The 27,500-nt window shown below is 44.0% G+C and overlaps 1 protein-coding gene across 1 annotated transcript in view; it reads right to left on the minus strand.

Moving 5' to 3' along the window:
* Positions 1-2,035: 2,035 nt before the first annotated feature.
* The window catches only part of LOC143281916 (uncharacterized), a 32,896-nt gene continuing 7,431 nt past the window's right edge, over positions 2,036-27,500 (minus strand). The window contains exons 3-5 of the mRNA XM_076587212.1: positions 19,623-19,741; positions 15,661-15,747; positions 2,036-3,600 (exon numbers count right to left, since the gene is read on the minus strand). Of these exons, the coding sequence (XP_076443327.1) occupies positions 2,108-3,600; positions 15,661-15,747; positions 19,623-19,741 (1,699 nt within the window). The 3' untranslated portion in view covers positions 2,036-2,107. The remainder of the gene's footprint in view (positions 3,601-15,660; positions 15,748-19,622; positions 19,742-27,500) is intronic.

The raw sequence follows: 27,500 nt of genomic DNA on the forward strand, positions 1-27,500 counted from the left end.
GCTACAGCCTACAGAGGTAGGTCCTCTTGCAGTGGTCGGGCCATCCACAAGGATTGTGGTGGTCCTATTGATTGATCGATCGATCGATCAACCTGCCTTCGCATCCACGGGAGAGAGAGAGAGAGAGAAAGAAAGGCGAATGCCAGAAGCAAGAAGCGAAGGAAGATTTCTTTCTTTTTTTTTCTTTTTTTTTTCTCTTTCTTTAGGTAATTGGTAATTGGTAATTGTGACAGGCATTTTGTTAAAATCTGTAATGTTCACATGGGAGTGTTATCGTTTAAAAGATAGGAAAAGAGGGGGAGCTAAATGGTGAGTTGAGGAAAAAAAAAAGAAGCTAACATAAAACATTTTAAAAAAGCAACCCCCCGCCCCAAAAAAAAAAAAAAATAAATAAATAAATAAATAATTTTTTAATTATTAAAAAAAAAAAAAAGCAAGAACTTCGAGCATTGACATGCAATGTTTACTTTCACGACAATCATGGACGGATAATTCATTGTCAAAAAAAAAACCCATCTTCCTGAAGATGACACAGACGATTTGCTACTGGATATACAAATAGATAAATAGATACACAGATAGATAAATAGATAGATAGATAGATAGATAGATAGATAGATGGATAGATAGATGAATAGACAGATAAGAGCATCAACCTCGTGAATCTGAATAACTTCTGACGTTGTGAATCTGAATAACTTCTTGATACTACAAACAAGTCAAAACGAAGAACAAATTTGTCAAAAAGAAGTTTTATGCTAAACATTCTTTTTTCTTCTTTTTTTCTTTTTTTTTTTTAACTGTCAGATGCAAAATGCATTAATTCCTTCAACATGAAATCGAAATGGAAGAAATGAATGACAGTGTGTTTACCGATTTACACGTTTCTTAATAAATTAATGAACGCTCAGATCGGATCAACAATTGTTTATGTAGCCTACATACATACAGTAACTGGCAACAGTGAGGGTGAACTGAACAGATATGGTACAGACTGTCTGTACAATAAACACAGACATCCGATTCGAGTAAGAAATGACTAAGCACACAACAAAAGTTAAAAAGAAAAGGAAAAAAAAAATTAAAAAATTAAAAAAATAAACACAGACATCCGAATCAAGTAAGAAATGACTAAGCACACAACAAAAGTTAAAAAGAAAAGAAAAAATAAATAAATAAATAAATAACACAGACATCCGATTCAAGTAAGAAATGACTAAGCACACAACAAAAGTTAAAAAGAAAAGGAAACAAATCAAAGAAAGAAAGAAGAGAAAGAAAAAAAAAAGAGAAAGTAACAAAGAAGATAGATGAGACATACAGGCACACAGAGAGACAGACAGACAGACAGAGACAGACAGAGACAGACAGACAGAGACAGACAAAACGGACTGACATACAGACAGGCATACAGAGTGACCACAGAGTATATACATCTCATCATAATCCGTTTCTTATTATATAATTATGATAATAACAATAATATCACACACCACTATTATATATATATACACCTCTCATCGTATCATAATTATATGATAATCATATCACACGTCACGCCTGCCCCCACCACCAATAATAGACAACTTCGGAACATCAACGTAATCATCACAATCACACCTGGCTGGGCTCCGTAACAATGGACAAGTATTGCATTTTGCAAGACAGTCAACATAATGTGGTGATAACGTTATTCATGCAGCTATTTGAATGATAGCTAACTTGAAGAGAAGAAGAAGAAGAAGAAGAAGAAGAAGAAGAAGAAGAAGAAGAAGAAGAAGAAGAAGAAATCAGGATTAATTATAAGAAGGAAGATGAAAAGGAGCAGAGGAAGAAAAACAAACTAACAAATAAATACTGCGTGTCGTTGTTGGTATCGGCAATACGGAGCCACCTTCAACAAACAACAACAACAACAACAACAACAAAACATAGAGTTGTTATAATCAACAACCATTGTGGATTCCTCCCAACCCCCCACCACAACCACCCCCACCCCCTACCCACCCCCTCACCTCCCCAACTGCTCGGGTTGACGACAACGACCACCACCACCACCCAACCACCACCACAACAACAACCACCATCACGGTCACCACCCATGGCCTCAGACAGAGACTGGGGGGACGTAAGGACTGGCGTCACGCCAAGACTGAGACTGCTGGTAGGGAGCCTTGGGCGGCACGTTGTCCTCGAAAGCGTTGAGGTTCTGCAGGGGCCGGTTGGCGGGCCGGAAGTTGGTCTGGCGGGGAGCGAAGGCCCCGGTGAAGCTCGCCTTGTAGGTGGGCACGTGGTCGAAGCGGTCCTGGCTGGGCTGGTAGTCGCTCTTGGGCAGGACGCGACGCCGCTCCTGGGGCGGAGGGGCGGAGAAGTCGCTGTTGTAGCTGGAGGAGTCGGTGAACTTGCCCTCGCCCCTCAGCACGTGCGACGACCCCGGCTTGGTGATGACGTGACGGCTGACGCGGCCCACGTCCTGGTAGTTCTCCTGGTTGCAGGTGCGCAGGTCCATGACTCCCTCCGGGGGCACGTAGGTCTCGTACTGATGCCGCGCGCGAGGGCTGACCTCATGCTTCCGGAAGTCCTCCGCGAAGGTCGTCGTGCCTTCGAACTTGGCCTCGGACATGGCGGCGGCGTTGCTGGGTTTGCAGCTGCTGCGTTTCGGGGCGAACTCGCCTTGGAAGGATTCCTTGTTCGTGGTGGTGGCGTTGAAGGGAACGCTGGGCGCCACGTACATCTCCTGCCCGCGCTGTTGCCTGGGGGGCAGGGTTTTCGGGATGAAGCTCTCACGGTTCTCCGTGCTGGACTCAAAGGGCACATCGGATTGGATGGGTTCCCAGGTGGGGCGGTACGTCTCCCGGGGACTCAGCGACTTGGGCACGTAGTCGCTCTTCGCCGTGCTCTCCCCTTGGAACTTGCCCTCGGACGGAGCGTAGGTGGCCTTGGGCTTCATCAGCTCCCGGCGCGGGGACCGGACCTCGGTGAAGTCCGTGTTGTAGCCGGACCTGTTCTCCATGGGCCCCGCCCCACGTAGGATGTGGGAGGACCCCGGCTTCTCCACGGGCTGGCGTCGCCCGTCCAGCTGGAACTGCCGGAACTGGGACTTGCTTGTTGTGGTCATGTCCATGTCCCCGTCAGGCCGGACGTACTCGGGCTGCCTGTGCACGTAGCGCTGCCCCAGAGGCTTCTCCTGGAAGTCGGCCCGGTTGGTGGTGCTGGCCTGGAACGGGGCGTTGGAGGCGAAGGCGGCTCTGTCCGGGCGGCAGCTCTCCCTCTTACGCTGGTAGGGTCCCACAAAGTCGCTCTGTTTGGTGGTCTGGTGGTTGAACCTGACGCTGGGCGGGCTCCACTCCTCGCGGGCCTTCCCGACCCTGGGCTCAATCTGGTGCTCCTTGTACGTCTCCCTGTAGCCCGTCTCGCCCACGAAGGGGTCGTCCGAGCGGCCCATCTCCTCCACGGGCTTGACCGGCGCTCTCCGGGACAGCTGCTGCTGCTTGAAGTCGGAGCGGTTGGTGGTGGTGTCGGCCATCTTGGCGGAAGAGGGAACCCACTGTTCCACCGCGCGGCGCTCACGGGGCTGGACATCCCACTGTCGGTACTCCGCTGTGGACACACAGGGGGGCACGGTGGGTCAGGGATTGGGGTCATTATAGGACGGGGCGGGGGGGGGGGGTGTCATTATATGACAGATAGGGGGTCATTATATGACAGATAGGGGTCATTATAGGAAAGATAGGGGGTTATTATATGACAGACAGGGAGTCATTATAGGACAGATGGGGGTCATTATAGGACAGATGGGGGTCACAATAGAACAGACATGGGGGTTATTATAGGATAGATGGGGGTCATTATAGGACAGATAGGAGGAGGTCATTATATGACAGATGGGGTTCATTATAGATAAGGGTGTATTATAGGACAGATGGGGGTTATTATTGGACAGACAGGTCATTATAGGACAGATAGTAGGCTATTATAGGACAGATAGGGGTCATAACATTACAGATAGGGGGTCATTACAGGATAGAAAGGGATCATTATAGGACATATAGAGGGTCATTATATAACATATAGGGAGTTATTATAGGACAGATAGGTGGTCATTACAGGACAGATAGTGGTTATCATAGGACATGGGTCACGATAGGACAGATAGGGGGTCATTATAGGACAGGGGGTCACGATAGGACAGACATGGGGTCATTATAGGACAGGGGGTCACGATAGGACAGACATGGGGTCATTATAGGACAGGGGGTCACGATAGGACAGACAGGGGGTCATTATAGGACAGGGGGTCACGATAGGACAGACATGGGGTCATTATAGGACAGGGGGTCACGATAGGACAGACATGGGGTCATTATAGGACAGATATGGGGTCATTATAGGACACGGGGTCACGATAGGACAGATAAGGGGTCATTAAAGGACAGGGGGTCACGATAGGTCAGATAGGGGTCATTATAGGACAGGGGGTCACGATAGGACAGATAGGGGTTGATTAAAGGACAGATGGGGGTCAGTATAGGACAGATACGGGTTATCACAGGTCAGGGGTCACGATAGGACAGATATATCTAGATATCTAGATATCTATATCTATATATATATATATATCTGCAAACACCGTCACAATGCTTTGTCCGCAGGCTGTGATGACGAAACAATATGCATTACGTGTATTGGGGGAGAAAAAAAAACCAAAAAAAGCCCATGACGTCAACACTTTGTGTACTGAATGAGAACCAGGAAAATACGAAGCATACGGAGGCACAGAGATTATGAGAAGATAAGTGGATGGAAGACAGTGCACAAAAGTGGCCTCGGGCGCTGTGCAAGAGAACACTAATATCGTTGAACGGAAAGCACTGCTCCGGTTTTGTTTAATTTATGGAAGAGGTTACCGGGTTATTACTGGGCCAAAATCACCCAAAATCGGATTGTGGACAACGACGTTGTGAACGTTCTCTGTGTTGCAGATGTGTGATTTGTAACAGTTGCAGATGTGTGATTTTATCCAGATTATATATAGCGTGTTCGTATTCTAATGTATTTGTCTCAACCCTCTTATCTCCTTAAATAAATAAATAAATAAATAAATAAACCACTGCATCACTGTCGTAACTTAGAATTCACATTATTGATAGTAATGGTATCTCACGTTTTATTTCAGTGTGAGTGTCTCCCATGAGCATTAGGAGAAAATGTAAACGGGCTTGGGGGGTTGACGTCAACATTTTTTTATCCCTCCCTTTTTCCTGTATGAATTTTACATGTGGTTGCTCCTGTCTTGGCTGTGTGCAAAGCTCTGTGTGTGTGGTAGTAGTAGTAGTAGTGGATCCACTCTGTTTACGCATACCCAGATTCAAACACTCGACTACTGGCCGCCGTTCTTTCTCTGTTTCTGGACCTTGCGATTGGAATGAACTTCCTTTTTCGCTTCGTCAAGTCTCCACACTCAGCTCTTTCAAGTCTGGCCTTAAAACCCACCTCTTCCCAAAATAGCCTCCCTTGCCTGCCCTTCCTGGTCTTTAGTTTCTACAGTATTGAGTTATGCATGCGTGTGAATGACTGGTGCGAAAGCGCTTTGATTTGTCTCTGCACAAGATCCAGCGCTATATAAATACCATTATTATTATTATTATTATTATTATTATAGTGGTGGTGTAGTAGTAGTAGTAGTAGTGGTAGTAGTTGTAGCTGCTTTTGGATGTTTCTGCTTCCTCATTTGTGCTAACACGGTTCATTTTTAATATCGGATTTGAAAAGCGCTTAGAACTTACTTCTACGTGTTTTGTAGCGATGTATAGAATCGTAACAGTAGTAGAAGTAGTAGTGGTAGTAGTTCTACAACTACCACCACCACCACCACTACTACTACTACTACTACTACTGCTGCTGCTGCTGCTGCTGCTGCTAATTGTTATTATTATTATTATTGTTATCTTTGTTGTTGTTGTTGTTGCTGCAGCTGTTGCTGTTGTCGTTGTTGTTATTACCATTACTATCATCATTATTATTATGTTTTATCAGTTACCTTTATATTTTGATGAGAGTGAGAAAGAGTAACATAGAGAGTAAGATAGAGAGAGCGAGAGAGAGTGACAGAGTGAGAGGGGGGTGACAGAGTGAGTGAGACAGTAAGAGTGAGAGAGAGAGAGAGAGAGGGAGAGAGAGAGAGAGGGAAAGAGTGTGAAAGAGAGGGAGAGGATGAGAGAGTGCGAGAGAGAGAGAAAGAGAGTGAGTGAGAAAGTGTGAGAGACAGAGAGAAAGAAAAAGAGAGAGTGGGAGGAGCGACAGACTGACAGACAGACACACAGGCAGAGATAGACTGACAGGCAGGCAGACAGACAGACAGACAGACAAAGTCAGAGGCAGCGACAAATAATTTCTTCAAATGAAAAGGCGCAACCTCGCTCAACCCTATATTCATGTCTCACAGGTCCTCCCCGTTGTTTTAAAACTCACTCATTCACTAGACCGCACTAAAATCTCCCAGACAGAACTTAATAGAAGAACACACAATACAGCACCAGTATATGTAATAATAATTAAAAATAAAAAAAAATCTGCTTTGGCACTTTAACATTCTTTCCCCCGGTTAGTGTTTCTGGCCAGACACCAAGTCAGGTGTCTTGTATTCTGCAGGAAGCACATTTCGAATCGTTGAACCGTGCACGTACACACTATACAACTATACAAGCAATTATTTCAGTATATATCTGTGGGCGCTCTGACGTGACAGGAGTGTGTCAATGTCCACCCCCGCCCCCCTTCCCCCCGCCCCCCTTCCCCTAAGCTCCCCCTCAAGGTCCAAGTTTCCCAAAGCACCCCCCCTCCTCTGGTCTAAGGTCCCCCCCCCCCCCAGCCCCCTCCCCCCCACCCCTCCGGTTTGAGTTCTCCAAGGTCTAAGTTTCCACAGGTCTGAGTTCCCCAAAGTCTTAAGTTCCGCCAGGTCTGAGTTCCCCAAGGTCTAAGTTTCCACAGGTCTGAGTTCCCCAAAGTCTTAAGTTCCGCCAGGTCTGAGTTCCCCAAGGTCTAAGTCCCGCCAGGTCTGAGTTCTCCAAGGTCTAAGTTTCCACAGGTCTGAGTTCCCCAAAGTCTTAAGTTCCGCCAGGTCTGAGTTCCCCAAGGTCTAAGTTCCGCCAGGTCTGAGTTCCCTAAGGTCTAAGTCCCGCCAGGTCTAAGTTCCCCAAGGTCTAAGTTCCGCCAGGTCTGAGTTCCCCAAGGTCTAAGTTCCGCCAGGTCTGAGTTCCCCAAAGTCTTAAGTTCCGCCAGGTCTGAGTTCCCCAAGGTCTAAGTTCCGCCAGGTCTGAGTTCCCCAAGGTCTAAGTTCCGCCAGGTCTGAGTTCCCCAAAGTCTTAAGTTCCGCCAGGTCTGAGTTCCCCAAGGTCTAAGTTCCCCCCAGTGCCTCCCGCCCCTCCCCAAGTCTGTGTCCCCAGGTCTAAGTTCTATGTCCCCTCCAGGTTTAAGTTCCCCAACTTCCCCTTGGTCTAATTTGACCCAGCTCCAAGTTAACCCAGGTCTAAATTCCCCTACTTCTAATTTCCCTAAGTTCCCCTAGGTCTGTGTCCCCCCCCCTCCCCTCCCCCCCAGATCCAAGTTCCCCAAGGTCTATTTTCCCCAAGTTACCCCTGGTCTATGTACCCACCCTGGTCTATGTTCCCCAAGATGTAATGTCCACCAGGTATAAGTTCCTCAAGTTCACCCCTAAGTCCAAGTTCCCTCAAGGCAAAGTTTCCCTCGGGTCTAAGTTTCTCCGGGTCTAAGTTTCCCTCGGGGTCTAAGTTTCTCCGGGTCTAAGTTTCCCTCGGGTCTAAGTTTCTCCGGGTCTAGGTTTCCCTCGGGTCTAAGTTTCTCCGGGTCTATTGCCCCCTTCTCTCCGTTCCCGCCCCCATAGATCTCGGAGAACACAGACCTTGGGGAACACAGACCTTGGGGAACACAGACCTGGCGGAACACAGACATTGGGGAACACAGACCTGGCGGAACACAGACCTGGCGGAACACAGACATTGGGGAACACAGACCTGGCGGAACACAGACCTGGCGGAACACAGACTTAGCGGAACACAGACCTGGCGGAACACAGACTTGGGAGCGGGAGAATGGGGGTTGGGGGGGGGGGGGGTACTTATGAATACACATAGTCCCTGGAGAACAAAGACCCAATTAAAGTGGGGAACACAGACCTGGCGGAACACAGACCTTGGCGGAACACAGACCGTGCGGAACACAGACCTGGCGGAACACAGACTTGGGAGCGGGGGAATCGGGGGGTGGGGGGGGGGGGAGTTACATAGGAATATACACATAGTCCCTGGAGAACAAAGACCCAATTAAAGTGGGGAACACAGACCTGGCGGAACACAGACCTGGCGGAACACAGACTTGGGAGCGGTGGAATCGAGGGGCCGGGGGAGGGGGGGGGGTACATAGGAATATACACATAGTCCCTGGAGAACAAAGACCCAATTAAAGTGGGGAACATAGACCCGAGGAAACACTGACGAGGGCCCAGGGGAACATAGACCTTGTGGAACACATGTGTAGCGGAACATAGACCTGGGGGGACACGTAGACCTGCTTCGAACATGACGAAGCTGTGACGTATCAATTAAGTTTTCACGCGCTTCTGTTGGAGCACAGTCAGAAACTGTTGGCTTCTGTCCAAGAACGGCCATCAACATCTATGTCATTATCAGGTTTGCGTCATGTCTGCTTACCCAACTTCTTGATGATCATGTTAATTCTAAAAAAAATATTATCATCATAAAAAATATCATCATCATCATTATCATCATTACCATCATAATGATGAGGATAATGATTATTATTATTATTATTATTATTATTATTATTATTATTATCGGTGTAGCGTTCTCAAAGTTGCCTTCATTCAGACGTTCGAAGTTTGCGCACGTACACACACAAATATACGCGGTTCGCAAACACAGACAAAAGCACGCACACAGACACACAGACACACACACAGACACACACACACAGACACACACACACACACACACACACACACACACACACACACATAGGTAGATAGACAGATGCATACGTACATACACATTCTCTCTCTCTCTCTCTCTCTCTCTCTCTCTCCCTCTCTCCCTCAAGCATACGCACGCTCTCGCTTTCTCTCGTCCCACTTATACAGAGAGAGACAGAGATAGAGAAAGAGAGAGAGGCAAGGCACACGGACACGGACATTGTTTTATTGCCATTAACAACACTATCCTATTGTCAAGTGCGACAATATATGAACAAAGAGCGGCGGTATACAGAGAAATAAACGTATTGCTAAGAGTATAAAAAAAAAATCAATAAACAATATTAGAAAAAAATATATATATGTTAACACGGACAATCACAATTACACATTCTTACAGGGTAGCCTGCTTGTAGACAATGCGATTGTAACATTACATTCGGAGGCATGTTAAAAAGGCACACACACACACACACACACACACAGAGAGTCACAATACACTCAGTTCACGCTCACACGCACACACTTGCATTCGTTATTCGGTATTTATCAAGAGAGAGAGAGAGAGAGGGCCAGACAGACATACAGGCAGAAATTTGCACAGCAGCAGCAGCAGCAGCAACAACAACAATAACAACAACGACAACAATGAACGATACACTAAAACAACTATAATGAACGATACATTCACAACACAGAAACGCCACCTCACAAAGTCACTCAAAACACCACGCACAGCAGAAAACTTTCCACCGAGACACAACAAAATAATTAATACGGAACGGAACCAGGACGCAAAATCAACCATCACCAAAACAAAAAACAAAAACAAAAAACACCTCAATATACAAAAATCACAAAATGCATAACAACCACACCCACATAATTTCACTGCAAGTCCCCACCTCTCACATCCCTCCCCCCACGTCCTCCCACCTTCCCCTCCCCCTTCCTCAACACCCACCCACAAACTGAACTGAGAAAATAAAAACTGAGACATACAACATCATACAAAAACAAACAAACAAACAAACAAAACAACAACACCGAAACGCATAACAACCACACTTGCAAAGCTTTACTTCAAATCAGGCATCTATTTCTCTACCCGAAAACGAAGCACACAACAAGAAAAATCGGACAAGAAATCAGCTTACCTTACTCAAGCCACAGCTATCCAAAGCAGAATACACAGATCTCTTTCTCTCTCTCTCTCTCTCTCTACCCTCTCTCTTTCTCTCTCTCTCGTTCTCTATCGAAGCTTGCACCACACACTGACGAAGTTAAACTGAACAGAACCCGATACATACAAAGGTGAAACGATCTTCAATCGATCTGCACTGAAATGATAATTAACTCTTTCGTTCCGCCGGGGGTAGAATGAATGAAAGAGCGGGAAGGCAAGAAGAACCTGAACAGCGCACAGTTCGCTCAATCGATCTCTATCAATTGGTGATCGGCCATTGTCGTCACAGGTGACGACCAAGCAAAAAACGAACAGCTCCAAAATACAGAGTAAGGCAACACTGCCTGCTGTGGATTAAAAGAAAAAAAAAAGTGTTTACTTCTTGTTTCGTTTCTATGCAGGGCTCTCTGTGTCTATCTGTGTGTGCAGTGTGGGTGGGTGGATTGGTGGGTGTACTATGGAGGGTGCTGGGGTTGGGATAGGCAGGGGGAGGTCAGGGGTAGGGGTGGAGCTGGGAGGATGTGTGTATGTGTGGAGAGGGGGGGTCATCAGAGGTGTGTGTGTGTGTGTGTGTGTGTGTGTGTGTGTTTGTCTGTATATCTGTGTCTCTCTCTGTGGTGTTGTTGTTGTTGTTTTTTGTTGTTGTTTTGTGTGTGTGTGTGTCTGTGTGTCTGTGTGTGTGTCTGTGTGCACGTGTGTGCCTTGTATTAGTGAAAGAATCAGCGAGCCAGCGAGCTGGTCAGAGAATGAATAAATGAACGAATGTGTGACGAGGGGGAAGATAAGGCCTTTGCACGTGTGTGTGTGTGTGTGTGTGTGTGTGTGTGTGTGTGTGTGTGTGTGTGTGTGTGTGTGTGTGTGTGCGAGTTTATGTGTGTGCATGTGTGTGCGTTTGAGAGAGAGAGAGAATGTGTGTGTGTGTGTGTGTGTGTGTGTGCGTGAGTGCTTCCGTGCATGTGAGGCGTACGTGCGTGCATGCGTGAGAGAGAGAGAGAGGAGCTGGTGTGCGATTTTGCGCTAAACAGGGGTGTGTGGGGGGGGGGGGGGGAGGGGGGGGTGAAGGGGAATTCTGGGATAGTGGGGGCTTGTGGGGGTGAGGGGGAGGGAGGGGGTGTGGAGGGATTCTGGGTTGGCTGCACGTGAGCGCGCACGTAATTGTGGACTCTCGTCGTGTTCAATCGCGCAACGAGTACCTGTGCACGTGCGCGGCGCTCGCGCGGTGAGTGAGTTATGTGTCCTGATGTGCCGTGTGCGTGTCACGTGTGCATGCGCATCCCGGCAGCAAGCTCTCTCTCTCTCTCTCTCTCTCTCGACTGTGTAGTACCAGTAGTCTGTTATAGCAACCCGCGTGCGATGCCAAAGCATACACTCCTCACGTGCCCCCATCCACCCCCCCCCTCCTTTACCCGTGCTGCACTCTTGCACACACCCCCCCCCCCCCCCCCGTCCCCCTTCCCACACACACACACACACACACACACACACAAACACACACACACGCCCCTTCTTGTGTACAATCTGCTCAGTGCTAGGACACGGTCAGTTTAAAAAAAAAAAAAAAAAAAAAAAAATCAGTCAGCGGCTGCAACCAGGGTTCACCCCGCGTTTGAAAAGTTAATGCGGCGCGACCGATGCTTGTTTCCCAAACTCAATAATAGCAGTCGTGTCGGTCCCGGCTTTTTCATTTTCCTTTTTTTTTTTTTTCTTCTTCTTTTTTTTTCTTCTTCTTTTCTTTTACCTATTGTCTGCTGCTTGCCGCTACCACTGCCAGAGAACTGGTATCGGTGGACTGGACGAACCACATTGGGCTTCCACAGCAACACAGCAGGGTATGGGATCACCCGGGTCTAACTTGCCTGCCCGACTGTCTCGCTGCTCCATTGATTCCATTGTCTGCCAGGGCATGACGTAGACAGCTCCTTTTTTTTTTTTTAGTTCTTTCTTTTTCTTTTTCTTCTTCTTCTTCTTTCTGTTTGTCGTGATTTAATCTCTTCAGCATTATTTAATGAAAGCGTTCTATAGAGTCTTTTCTGGCGTCAGCGGCGCAGTGTGAGGGTTAAGAGGAGGGGGTGGGAGGGTGAAGGGTGAAGGGGTTCGGGGGGTGGAGGGGGGTGGAGAATGGTTGGAGTGCAGGCGGTGCGGTGGGGGTGTGTGAGCGTGTGGTGGTGGTGAGGGGTGGGGTGTTGTGGGGGGGGGGGAGGGGGTGGAGGAGGTGGGGGGGTGCATAGACACTGACTGAAGAGAAGACGTGTGGGGAGTGTAATAGGCCTGTATTACAGATCGTCTGTCAGTGTGCACGAAACCGACTGCCGAAAAGAATTTGTATTGAAGAGCCTGTTCTAAAGGTAAACACCAGAGAGAGAAACAGAGCGACAGAAGGAGACAGACAGACAGACAGACAGAGAGAGAGACAGAAGGAGAGACAGACAGACAGACAGAAAGACAGACAGCCACACACACACACACACACACACACACACACACACACACACACACACACACACACACACACAAAGAGTCAGTGAGACACAGAGAGAGAGACACAGTGCGTGAGTGAGAGAGAGAGAGAGAGAGAGAGAGAGAGAGAGAGAGAGAAATACAGAGACAGAGAAGAAGAAAGAGTGAATGTGAGTAAGATATAGAAATGTTGAGACAAACTGAAACGGAGAGGTGGAGAGACACACATACAGAGAAGAAGAGACCGATAGAGAGAGAGAGAGAGAGAGAGAGAGAGAGAGAGAGAGAGAGAGAGAGAGAGAGAGAAATACAGAGACAGAGAAGAAGAAAGAGTGAATGTGAGTAAGATATAGAAATGTTGAGACAAACTGAAACGGAGAGGTGGAGAGACACACATACAGAGAAGAAGAGACCGATAGAGAGAGAGAGAGAGAGAGAGAGAGAGAGAGAGAGAGAGAGAGGGGGAGAGGGGAAGGAGGGAGAAACAGATAGACTGACAGAGACAGAGAAACGAGAGACAGAAAGACGGTGAGAGAGAGACAGAGACAGAGACAGAGAGAGACAGACAGAAAGACGGTGAGAGAGAGAGGGGGGGCGAGGGGAGGGGGAAAACAGGGAGAAACAGATAGACTGACAGAGACAGAGAAACGAGAGACAGAAAGACGGTGAGAGAGAGACAGACAGACAGACAGACAGAGACAGAGATGGACAGAGACAGAGACAGAGACAGACAGTCAGGCAGAGACAGAGACTTGAAAAATATATGGCACACACAGTTCCTTTGACAGTCCCACAGACCCTTGTACAACCGCTCTCACCGCACAGTTAAGTGGTTATGGTACGTACACAGGATTAAAAAAAAAAAAAAAAAAAAAAGTTATACGGTTTTAAAATGAGGTGTTGGGGTGGTGGGAGAGGTGAGGGAGGAGGAGCAGGAGGAGAAGAAAGGTGTGTGTGTGTGTGTGTGTGTGTGTGTGAGAGAGAGAGAGAGAGAGAGAATTCGGGCCGGGAGGACAGGGGTAGGGATGTGGGGGGAATGGTGAGAGGGCGAGTGGTGTATGCTATAGATCGAAACGGGTTCGTATTCGGTGCTTGAGTTGCTTGGAGACGGTCGCATTGTTTGTTTTTTTTTGGGGTGGTGGTGGTGGTGTGTTTGTTTGGTATTGAAGTACAAGTCCATGAGAAGAGGGACGACACTTGAAGCTAGAAGCTTCCTCTCGACAGCTTAAAAAGTGATCATGACAGTATTTCGGAGAGGGAGAAAGTGTGTGTGTGTGTGTGTGTGTGTGTGTGTGTGTGTTGGGGTGCGGGGAAGGGGTGGGGGGAGGGTAGAGTGATGGAGGTGAGGGGGAGGGGTGGAGATTAGGGTGGGGAGGTGTGTTAACAACTCTTATCTTTTATCGAACTCTCTCTCTCTCTCTCTCTCTCTCTCTCTCTCTCTCTCTCTCTGTGTGTGTGTGTGTGTGTGTGTGTGTGTGTGTGGTACACACAGACTACATTTTGGTACACCTCTTGACTAATGTTATCTTTCTTTTGTTCCGTCTTACTAGGTGGATTTTTTGTTTGTTTGGCTGTTTTGTTTTGTTGTTGTTGTTGTCGTTGTTGTCGTCGTTGTTGTTGTTGTTGTTTTAATGGAGGTATAGCTTACTACGAATACACACGGTATATGTTGAAGTTTTACAGAAGCACATACACTCATACACGTATGTAAAGCAATAGGTCTAGCGAAAACACAAAGCAAATATGAGGTCACCCACAAACAGATACGTATAACATATATCATATTTATATATTATATTTGTTGTGTCAGTCGTTGTTGTGGTTGTTTCGTTGCTCAGTGTGTGTAGTTGTTCTGATGTGCTTTTGTTGTTGCAGTTGATGTTGTTGTTGTTGTTGTCGTCGTTGTTTTTGCTTTGGTTTTGCTCTTGTTGTTATTGTTGTCACCACGAGTTTTCAGAGACAAGATATATGGACGGGGAAAAAGAAGTTTTCAGTCGAAGCTAAAAAGAAAAAGAAATTGTGGTTTGTTTTGCTTCATATATATATATATATATATATATATATATATATATATATATATATATATATATATATATATATATATATTTCTGCTGTGCTAATATTGCAGGTTCGGAAAATTTATGTTTAATTAATGTAATTGAACCGTCTGGGCAGCAAGAACAGTCGAGTTTTCCTGTAACACTGTTCGCTTGTTTGTTGGTTGTTTTTTTTTTTCAAAACTATTATCATTGTCATCGAGTCATTTTTCTTCTTCTTCTTCTTTTTCTGCTTCTTGTCATCATCATCATTATCACCATCATTATTATTGTTATGATCAGTAGGAGAAGTAGTAGTAGTAGTCGTCGTAGTCGTAGTAGTAGTAGTAGTAGTAGTATAATCATCACCATCATTATCATTTTAGTATTATTATCACTATCATCAGTATTAATGTAAATATGTTTGGTTTTTTTTCCGAATTTGTTCAACGGGTGTTCCACAACAGCCGTTATTGTATTCAAATTTTTGTGTGCAACCGCCTGATTTAAAAACTAACCCGCTGCTGGCGTGATTTCTAACAATTCTCAGTTTGTTCACAGTTGAACTCAGTTAAAAACTAACTCGGTGCCGGCGTGTTTCGGAGACAATTCTCAGTTTGCCCAAATTTGTAACCAAAACCTAACCCCATGCCGACGTGACAATCCTCAATTTTGCTCACCGTTGTACACGTGCCGGCGTGATATGTAACAATCCTCAATTTTGCTCACATTTTATACACGTGCCGGCATGATTTGTAACAATCCTCAATTTTGCTCATATTTGCACACGTGCCGGAGTGATTTGTAACAATCCCCAATTTGCTCACATTTTTGTACACGTGTCAGCATGATTTGTAACAATCCTCAATTTGCTCACCTTCTGTACACGTGCTGGCATGATTTGTAACAATCCTCAATTTGCTTACCGTTGTACACGTGCCGGCGTGATTTGTAACAATCCCCAATTTGCTCACCTTTGTACGTGGCTTCTCCCTCGAACCTGTCCAGCTGCTCTCGCTCTTTGTCGTGACGGATGGGGCGTGCTCTCTCCCCCAGCTTGCCTGTGTGTGTGGCGCATGCAGTTAGCGTCAGGACAAAAGCAAAACTGTCAAAAAACATCACCAGGGGGTACGTTTTATTGGGTGGGAGGAGGGGTGGGTTGGGGTTGGTATGCTGAGGAAAGAAGGCTGTAAGAACAGCACAACTGTACAAAACATCGATTTTCTGTGATCAAGAGGGAAGCATTTTTTCATGGGAGTCTGTGGGCAGAAGGCTGTTATAGATGCAATACTGTACAGCACATTGCAAAGGAGGAGTGAGGGCTTTTTTTTTAATGGGAGGGATGGGGGGGAGAGAGAGAAGTGTTAGAGTATCACAACTGTTCAAAATATCACCGGAGGGTGGGGAGGGGGGCACAATTTGATGATGGAGGTTACTGGAAGAAGGCTGTTAGAGTAACACAACAGTACGAAAGATCACTGCGGGGGGAGGGAGGAGGAGGGGGGCGTTTTTGATTGCGGAGGGGGAAGGGGCAGCCTTTGGGAAATTAAATGGAGGGTTGTGAGAAAGCTGTTAGAGTAGTAGAACCGCGTAAAACATCAAGGCGAGGGAATGGCGAAGTGTGGAGCGGGTGGGTTGGGGGAAGGAGGGGTTGCGGGGGGTGAGGGGTGTGGGAAGGGGGGGTGGGAGTGGCTTTTTCAATAGGATGATTCAGAGGGAAGACAGCAGTTGGAGCAACACAACTGTACAAAATATCACGAGGGTATGAGGCTAGCCAAGGGGTGCGGGGAGTGGGGGCGGGCACGTTTTGGTGGGGTGGAGGCAGGAGGAAGCAGGCTGTTAAGTAGCATAACTGTATAAAGCATCACTGGAAGGGAGGGGGCATTTTTTTTTATTGAGTGGGGCATGTATTGATGGGGGAGTTGGGGGAAGAAAGCTGTAAATGTGGCACAACTGTATAGAGAATCACCGGGAGGGGGGAGGGGTGGAATTTTTATCGAGAGGGGCATATATTAATAGGGGGGGGGGGGGGGGAGAAAGCTGCCAAAGTAGCACAAGTGTACAAACCATCAATAGGGGGTTCGAGGGGGTGGGTAATGGGGTTCTGGAGGGTTGGGGGGGGGGCAGAAAGCTGTTAAAGCAGCACAAGTGTACAACCATCAATAGTGGATTTGGGGGGAGGGGGAGGGAGAAGGCTGTTAAAGTAGCACAAGTGTACAAACCATCAATAGGGGGTTGGGGGGGGGGAGAGCTATTAAAGTAGCACAAGTGTACAAACCATCAATAGGGGGTTGGGGGGGGGGGAGAGCTATTAAAGTAGCACAAGTGTACAAACCATCAATAGGGAGTTGAGGGGGTGGGTAATGGGGTTCGGGAGGGTTGGGGGGGGGGCAGAAAGCTGTTAAAGCAGCACAAGTGTACAAACCACCAATAGTGGATTTGGGGGGAGGAGGAGGGAGAAAGCTGTTAAAGTAGCACAAGTGTACAAACCATCAATAGGGGGGGGGGAGAGCTATTAAAGTAGCACAAGTGTACAAACCATCAATAGTGGATTTGGGGGGAGGGGGAGGGAGAAAGCTGTTAAAGTAGCACAAGTGTACAAACCATCAATAGTGGATTTGGGGGGAGGGGGAGGGAGAAAGCTGTTAAAGTAGCACAAGTGTACAAACCATCAATAGTGGATTTGGGGGGAGGGGGAGGGAGAAAGCTGTTAAAGTAGCACAAGTGTACAAACCATCAATAGTGGATTTGGGGGGAGGGGGAGGGAGAAAGCTGTTAAAGTAGCACAAGTGTACAAACCATCAATAGTGGATTTGGGGGGAGGGGGGGGGGAGAAAACTATTAAAGTAGCACAAGTGTACCAACCATCAATAGTGGATTTGGGGGGAGGGGGGGGGGAGAAAACTATTAAAGTAGCACAAGTGTACAAACCATCAATAGTGGATTTGGGGGGAGGGGGGGGAGAAAGCTATTAATGTAGCACAAGTGTACAAACCATCAATAGGGGTTTGGGGAAAGGGGGGGGGGAGAAAGCTGTTAAAGTAGCACAAGTGTACAAACCATCAATAGGGGTTTTGGGGAAGGGGGGGGAGAGAAAGCTATTAATGTAGCACAAGTGTACAAACCATCAATAGGGGTTTGGGGGAGGGGGGGTGGGGGAGAAAGCTGTTAAAGTAGCACAAGTGTACAAACCATCAATAGTGGATTTGGGGGGAGGGAGGGGGGTGGAGAAAGCTATTAAAGTAGCACAAGTGTACAAACCATCAATAGTGGTTTGGGGGAAGAAGGGAGGAGAAAGCTGTTAAAGTAGCACAAGTGTACAAACCATCAATAGTGGATTTGGGGGAAGGGGGAGGGGGGAGAGAAAGCTGTTAAAGTAGCACAAGTGTACAAACCATCAATAGTGGATTTGGGGGGAGGGGGGGAGAGAAAGCTGTTAAAGTAGCACAAGTGTACAAACCATCAATAGTGGATTTGGGGGGGGGGGGAGAAAGCTATTAAAGTAGCACAAGTGTACAAACCATCAATAGGGGTTTGGGGGAAGGGGGGGGGAGAAAGCTGTTAAAGTAGCACAAGTGTACAAACCATCAATAGTGGTTTGGGGGGAGGGGGAGGGGGAGAAAGCTGTTAAAGTAGCACAAGTGTACAAAGCCTCGTCACCGGAGGGCATTGTTTGTTTGTTTTGTTTTATGGGTGAGGAGTGGAAGGGAGAGGGAGAAAGACTTTAGCATGCGTTGCATGCTTATAAATCTTTCTGCTATCAGAATACACAAATCAAGTCATGACCAAGTAGGTTGAGACAAACACTCCAAACATACGTGCAAAAGACCACGGGCCTATTGTAGTTTCTGGAGAGGGAAAGGGTGTGTGGCCAAGTGGCAATGCACCCTGACTAGAAAGCGAGAAAGTGTGTGTGTGTGTGTGTGTGTGTGTGTGTGTGCGTGCGTGCGTGTGTGTGTATGTGTGTGTCTGTGTCTGTATCTGTATTTCTGTCTGTATGTCTCTGTCTGTCTGTCTGTCTATCTGTCTCACTGTCTATGTCGTAGTGTATGTGTGTGTGTTTGTGCGTGTCTGCGTGTTTGCGAACATGTTTGTTTCGAGTTCGTTTGCTATGACACATTAGTTCTTTTTAATGGGTACATGCGTTCAGTAATGGTCACTGACTGTAATTTCCCTTAAAGCCTCATTTGCCTTGCTCTCCCTTTAAAGTAACAGCTCCTTAAGATCCGCGTACCAGTATCACAGGATATAACGGCTTCTATACCCAACGTAACGCTTAGCTTATGTCACAGATTGGCATGAGCGTACAGTTGGGCCAAAAGCAAAGTGAAGAGCTGTATGATCAATGGTTTCTCCATTGCAACAGGAGGTCATTTACACTTCAGTCTTTAAGTGAAGGACTATGACTCTCAAAATTGGAGGCAGGATTGCACTGGCTCTTAAGTGCTGCAGCCTTAGGGACTATAGCTGGCCTTTGGGAGCTACCCTAACACCGACTGTCCAAAAACCCTCTTGGCTGAGTTTTCAGTTTCAGTTTCAGTAGCTCAAGGAGGCGTCACTGCGTTCGGACAAATCCATATACGCTACACCACATTTGCCAAGCAGATGCCTGACCAGCAGCGTAACCCAACGCGCTTAGTCAGGCCTTGAGAAAAAAAAGGTGAATAAATAATAGATAAGCGTACAAAAATAAGTAAATAAATAAATAAATAATAATTATAATATATAAAAAGGGGTAATAATAATAATAATAATAATAAATAAATAAATAAATAAATAAATTGGCTGAGAAAGTGGCGATGTATAACTTGGGGCAAGACACTCTCCACGATGATCCAGTTCTAGCCTAGATCGTTTGGGACAGCAGTTGCCTCTTGTGCTGTGCTGGTGGTCATAGTCGGACATGACTGACTATCATGCAACGAGTAGTGCTCACCTTGGAAGTTGAGGTTGTAGGAGGAACTGAAGTCCTGGGCTCCCTCCGCCCTCAGGTTGTTGTCTGTGGGCTTCAGGGCTGCCTGCCTTTGAACCCCGGTGTGCTGTGTGAAATCACGTCTGTGCACACATGCACGGCGCGAGCGCGGAACACACACACACACACACACACACACACACACACACACACACACACACACACACACACACACACACACACACACACACACACACACACACACACACACACACACACCTCACGTGATTTTTTTTCCACTTATTTTCGTCTTCAAGTTATACCATTTAAAGTGAACAAACATTAAAGTGAAGACAAAACTAAGACACACATAGCATGCCAGTGCGTACATGTAAGCAGATATTCATAAGTATCCGTTTGTATCAGTTGTATGTGCATGTGCTCCATTGCACACGTGCACACTGAAATAAAACTTTGGAGGGGGAGGAGGAAGAAGAAGAGGAGGAGGAGGAGACTTTTTCAAAATTCCAGTTCAGTGAGTAAGATGTAGAAATGAACTCTTAACAGTTACGATCCACCACCACACCACTGTGCCCAGCCCCCCTCCCCCCACCCCCCGCACCCGGTCCCAAAAACTGAAGAAAAAAGATAAATGAGAATATAGATAGATAGATAGATAGATAGATAGATAGATAGATAGATAAAGGAATAAATAAATAGTTAATAAATAAATAAATAAATACATAAATAAATAAATATTTCTTCCACACACAAAAAAGGGAAAAAAAAAGTCAAGCAAACCCATGAATAGATGCCGAAAAGTTTATTCACTTGTCAAGAAATCAGTTGAATTGTATTGCTTACCCGTATTTGATGATTACCTCATTACTTTGCGTTAATTAATGAAACTAATTATTATTTGTCAACTTTGACGCCCGGGGTTCTGTCACACCATATACTGTACGTTCTCAAACGCGGTTTGGTGGGAGGAAAAGATAATGGAACAGTAGAAGTAAATACAGATTCTAACTTTTAAAAAGTGTGAATGATAATTAGGAATGAGGATATTGTGGGAAGTGGTGGAGTGTAAGAGGCTCGATAACAAAATTAATCTCAACAAGTCGAGATTCAGAGGGAAGACACTCAGTTAATGGGAGACTACTCCTGTGTAGAGGACTGGAAACGCAGAGCCGGTAGGAGTTTGCGGCATTGACAAGCATTCGATCCACAGACGTTATTATTATATGATATTCGCCAGTTCAGTTTCTTTCTACAGAACTCTCTCTCTCTCTCTCTCTCTCTCTCTCTCTCTCTTCTAGTCCTGAGTCGAACATGTACCCAGTCCATGTTTTTTATTTACCAATCAACATGGCTGCACAATCGACTCTCTGCCGTCAAAACAATTGTTATCTTCTGAAAAGACCGATCGTGCCAGTGTTCAATCAGTTCTGCCAGATCTTCAGGTGTGCTAAATGTCAGTCGTCTGTGTTAGCTTCCACTTGAGACTGATAGGAGAGCATCGACCAGTGATAGGCGAGTGTTTTACCATTGAGACCAGCGAGGCCTTTTCAGCCTATGCACGCGCCATGCAAATTGAGGTGCGTCCATGGCAACCCTCGGACCGACTCGCCGCATGGTCCGTGCTACGTGAAGCCAGTTTCAGCAACCTGTGGCCTTCCTTCCTCATAGCTGTTCGACGACCAGCATCCATCCTCATGTTTCTGGTGGTCATAGCAACGTGTATCATGTCCCAAGCCAGTGCTTTGATCACGCTGTTGTCGCTGGCATGTTTCGTCTGTGTAGTGTACTGCGGCTGCGCAGTGGCAACGTTGTACTTTTTGTACGGGCCAAACTTCAACGACATGAAGAAGATGGAATCCACGTACTTTTCCAGCCCGGATGACCATTTCTGGGTCGCACAAGTTGGAGAAGAAATCGTGGGAACAATTGCAGTCATCAAAAAGCCAGAGACTGCAGGAGCTGATGAAAGTGGCACCGCAAAAAGGAACAATAGCTTTTTGACAGAGACGATTCACAAAAGAAGAAATCGATCTGGGCCAGATGCCAGCATTGACAGTTCTCCCAAGATCGCATGGTTGAGGCGCATGGCAGTCAAAAAACAATGCAGAGGGCATGGCATTGCCAAGCGTTTGGTTAAGGTAGTGATAGATTTCTGTAAAGGGCACAACTATGATGCTATATTTCTCATCACCACAGAAGTTCACCAACCAGCTCGTATTTTATACATGAACCAGGGGTTTAAACAGAAAGCATTCAAGCCTTACAAACACCTAGGTGGTTTCATCGATGTATGGACATATGAATTTGAAATGCTCTTAACAAAATAATGAAGATCAGATGATCAAACTTGAACTAAACCCAGGCTACTATGCTTTGTTTATTAACGTTTCCAAGCACTCAATCCTGTGATTGGCAGTCTTTATCTAGTATTTCTCAGCAACTGTCAACACACATAAAAGGTCTTTCCAATCAGTTTAATCACATGAGTATCTAAAATTGAATGTAAGGATCTTATTTGAAAAGTTACTTTTGGTCTAATGATGTGGGGAAACTTAGATAATTGGGCTTATCAAAAGAGTAAACAGACAGAAGTGATGGAATGCAGATTCTTCATGCAGTGTTTCCAAATTAGGCTGTGACTGAAGTAGAATCAAAAGTAGCAATGGGTCAATCCCCACAAATCTTGCTTCCAAAAAACAGGGGTAACAACTCCTGTGTATAAAACTAAAAGAAATCACATAAAAATCATCATAAGCACCTCTGTAGTGGAGAGTATGAAAAAAATTGAAATAAAATATATGAATTTGTGACGTAAAAGAAAAGAAATTTCTTTTAAGTAAAATTATACTAAATAATAATAGTAATAATAATAATAATAATCTCAATTTCACCCATTTAATTTTGTTACTTCTGTGCATTGCATGGAGCAGGAAAAGACATTTGATATATGACATATTAATATATGTTGTATTATGATTTTTTTTTTCTGGTTTTCCTGAACTGAAAAAAATGGAAGTAAATGATTTTAATTGTGTGCAGGTATAATTGTGTGTGTGTGTTACATTCAAGATTATATTCTGTTCCTGACATTTATGTGTGTGCATTCTGCATGTGCATGGTCTCTAACATCACCAGTATCTTTACATCAATATGTGTGATTGTAGGCTAATGTTGTGTGTATGTGTTTGATTAATTCTGAGTATGTGTGTGTGTGTGTGTGTGTGTGTGTGTCTCACTGTATAATTAATATGAGTGAATGTTGAGTGTTTGATAATGAGAACCCAAACATGTTTATCTACATTCACTGTTCTCTTCATTAGATTTTATTTTCATTTAATGATATTTTTATTATGAATTATAATGAACATTCCAATCGGATAGTGGTGATGGTCTCTTTGTGTGTGTGTGTGGTTTTTTTCAGGCAGTGTGTGTGTGTGTGTGTGTGTGTGTGTGTTCATGCCTATACATTTTGCATGTGAGTGTGTGTGTAATTGTACAAGCACATGTGTGAACTAATATTTAGTATCTGTGTTAGAATCATTATAATATTGTTGGACTAGTAATATTATAAACATCTGTGTCAGTTTCAAACTAAAGCAGATGTTTGCTCTTTTTTTTTCTTCTTGCTTTTCTTTGTGTGTGTGTGATTTATTTTTGACTTTTTATTGATTTGAGTGCTTCTGGATGGATGGAAGATAGGGGGATAATTACTTGATTGTTACTCAGAGTATGGCAAGTTGTAAACTTGGTGAACATGTCATTATTTTGCAGTGGTTGAAAGCATAGTTTATTGATTACAGTTAAACTATATATGTGAAAGTGTGTAATCTTGACTGTGAAAGTTCAGCAGAAACACCAACAAAAAAAACAACAACCAACAAACAAACAAACAAAATTATAAGGAGTGTAAGGTACAAGTGGCCTTTTTGTGCGATGTTTTCATGTAGCCCTTTTGACATGTGTGAGAATTTGGAACATGGGTATAAGTCACACACCTAGATCTCTGAGTAAATCATTTAAAAAAAAATAAAAAAATAAATAAATAAAAAACCAAAAGAAAAAAACAAACAAGATCCATGGCTGTCTTTGTAAAACTGCAAATTGCTGCATGTGCGTTCTCTCTCACTCTCTCACTCTGTGTCAGTGTGTGTGTGTGTGTGTGTGTGTGTGTGTGTGTGTGTGTGTGTTTGCACAGTGGTGTCAGTGTGACTTAAACACGCAGGTTCGCTTAGCTTGGCCCATTTTTGTTCTTGTCTCAGTTCTATGATTTACTCGCCACATATCTTTGACTTAACTATTTTATTTCTGTTACTTTTTATTTATCTTGATTCTTAAGGAAACCTAGGATAGACTCTCAAGGCCTGATCAACCTGATGTGTGTTTTTTTTTCTTTCTTCTTCTTCTTTTAACAGCAGATGTGGTGTAGCTCATGTGGATCATCAGTCCCTGTGCTTTATCACCTCCTTGAAACTGAAAACTGAGTCTGAAAATGTAAACTATGGTAAGAGTGGGGTGGTGTAAGTAGTAAGTAATGATAATGATAGCAACAATAAAATGGTAATAGCAATAATGATCATGATAATGATAAAGATAATTTTTTTTAAATGTTTTGATAATAATAATGATAATAATGATACAGCTAATAATGATGTAATTATTATTTTCATTATTATTATTGAATGATAATAATGACAACAATTACAGCAACAGCAACAACAATTAATGGATACTTCATAGAGTATACATGCAGATATGGGCTCTCACTGCAGATTATTTTGCTTAAAATTTTTAGGCCACTCCCAGAACATGAAATGAAGACAGATAGTCCATGCTAATGATGATGATAATGATATTAACAACAACAACAACAACAACAGCAGCAGCAACAACAGTAGTGGATACTTCATGGGGAATGCTTGAAGCTGTGGGCTTTTCACTTTGGATTTTTGTGTGTAAAATGCTGACTTCTTTTTACAGTCAGTTTCAGTTTCAGTTTCAGTTGCTCAAGGAAGCGTCACTGCATTCGGACAAATCCATATACGCTACCTGACCAGCAGCGTAACCCAACGCGCTTAGTCAGGCCTTGAAAAAAAAAGGTGAATAAATAATAGATAAGCTTACATAAATAAATAAATAAATAAATAAATAATAATTATAATATAAAAAGGTAGTAGTAGTAATAATAATAATAATAATAATAAGATAATAATAAAATAATAAAAATTTTTTACAGTCAATGAAATTTGAACAGCTGGGTGGTCCATGCTAATAACAACAAAAAGAACAATTCACTTAACTGGGTACATGCTGTGTATGTTTTTTTTATGTGTGTGCATGCTTGTGTGTGTGTTCACAGTTTTATTTTATTTATTCAATTAATTTTCTTTGCAGAATTTTCTTAATCTAACGTCTGAGGTTTTCGTGTGTGTGGACTGAACACTTTTTGTTGTCATTGTTGTGTGTGTGTGTGTGTGTGTGTGTGCTTTTTTTTTTTTTTTTTTTTTTTTTTTTTTTCGTTTTCTTTTTCACACAGTCCAAAAATTGCCCATGTTGTAGCACTCAGTCTGCAGAAGAGGGGAGATAATACACCAACCCAGAAGAAATGTTACCAAAAAACAAAAAAACAAAACAAAAAAGCCTCAGCGATAGTAACTCACATTTCCTTAGCCATTGCTGAGAACCGCTTGTTTTGCTGTTGATCCAGCCTAATTCCACCCAAAGCTTTTTTTTATTTTTTTTTTTATTTTTTACTCTATTCTATTCTGCTTGGTTCTGTTGTGTTTTATGTAATTATTATTTTATATATTGTTGATGATAGTCCAAATCAGTTTCATGTTATTTTATTTCAGTTTATTTTCTAATTTTCATTTTAGTTTGGTTTTGCATTCAAATTCTTTTACTTTTCATTTTAGTTTGGTTTTGCTTTCGAATTCTTTTACTTCAGTTTGCTTTTTATTAGTTTCTATTTCAGATTGCTTTCCAACGCAAATAAAGCAGTCACAAGCCATAGAAAGGGCTCAAAGAAGAGCAACAAAGCTGGTCTGTAGCATAAAAGATTATTCATATCAAGAAAGATTAAAGTACTTACAACTACCATCACTTAAAGCAAGAAGAGTAAGAGGGGACTTGATACAGACGTACAAAATATTAAATGGGTTTGACGATGTAAACAAAGCATGCTTTTTTTGCTTTTTTTTGTACTCCAAAGGTAGACACTACAAGAAACAGTACAGACAAAATATTTAAAGAGTATTCCAGAACAAATCTAAGAAAGTTTACATTTAGTAACAGAGTAACAAATTATTGGAACAAATTAACAAACAATATCAAACGTGCACCTAGTATAAATACTTTTAAGAACCTCATAGATAAACACGAGTTATTGACAAAAACGAAATATGACTTTGATGGATAAAATGACTGAGCTAGTCAACGACCTGACCAACAATGTAAAGGAGTAAATCTGAAGGGGCATAAAAAGCCAAAAATGGCTAGGTTGTGTGGAACAACGTCCCAAATCCTGATCCTGATCCTGATTTTATTTTGGTTTGAGTTTTAGAACAACCGATATTTTATTTCTTTGTTGATCCATAATTATCTGTAAACAACAACAAACAAAAAACAATAATGATATATAATACATTCAATATAATAACAATATAATATAATAATGATTATGATAATTCTGACAATGATAATAATGATAATAAATATTTTAAAAAAATTTCGACGGAGAATGCATTTGAAACCAAAGGGAAAGTAAATCGTATTGTCTTGTGTCCACATCACATGGATTAGGTTGCCTCCCTTTAACTTCAACTTTCACATTTTCGACATTGTGACTTGCTCTCGCCTTGCCCCCACAGAACAGTCAGGGAAAGATTGCTCTCTGTCTCAGTCTGTCTGTCTCTCTGTGTGTCTCTCTCTCTCTGTCTCTCTCTCTCTCTCTGTCTCTGTCTCTGTCTGTCTCTCTGGGCAATGGTATGGTTTATTCACAGCTAGGCTTCAACCCAAAGTGAAAAGGGTACATGTGAGGACAACACAACGAAGAAAGAGTTTAATATGCATTAAGCTGACATTTCATAGACAATAAAACGTGCACAATATTCTTTTTTTTTTGTTTTTACTCAATAGTAGTTCCTCCCACTGTTTGAATGCTTTATACAAAAGTTTCAGTTTCAGTAGCTCAAGGAGGCGTCACTGCGTTCGGACAAATCCATATACGCTACACCACATCTGCCAAGCAGATGCCTGATCAGCAGCGTAACCCAACGCGCTTAGTCAGGCCTTGAGAAAAAAAAAAGAGAAAAAAAACGTGAATAAATAATAGATGAGCTTACATAAATAAATAAATAATAATCATAATATAAAAAAGGTAGTAGAAATGATAATAATAATAAAATAATAATAATAATAATAAAAAATAGATAAATAAATAGATAAATAAGCTTATACAAAAAACGAGGAACACTAATGAACTCACACACACCTGCCTCCCCACCCCCACCAACCCCCCCCCCCCCCCCCCCCCCCCCCCCCCCCCCCCCCCCCCCCCCCCCCCCACCTACACACATACTCTCTCTCCTCCTCCTCCCTCCCTCCCTCTCTCCCCCCCTTTCGTTTTCTGTTTCTCTGTGCATCTGTCCACCTATCTATCTATATGCTCTATACTCCACCAACACACGCATACACTCACACAAACACACACACACACACACACACACACACACACACATATATATATATATATATAGAGAGAGAGAGAGAGAGAGAGAGAGAGGCATGCACACACATACACAGACACACACACAGAGGCACACACTCACACGTGCGCACACGCAGAGGTAAAACACACGTACGTACACGCACGCATGCATGCAT

This window comes from Babylonia areolata, chromosome 5, assembly GCF_041734735.1.
Source record: "Babylonia areolata isolate BAREFJ2019XMU chromosome 5, ASM4173473v1, whole genome shotgun sequence".
Lineage (NCBI taxonomy): Eukaryota > Metazoa > Mollusca > Gastropoda > Neogastropoda > Buccinidae > Babylonia > Babylonia areolata.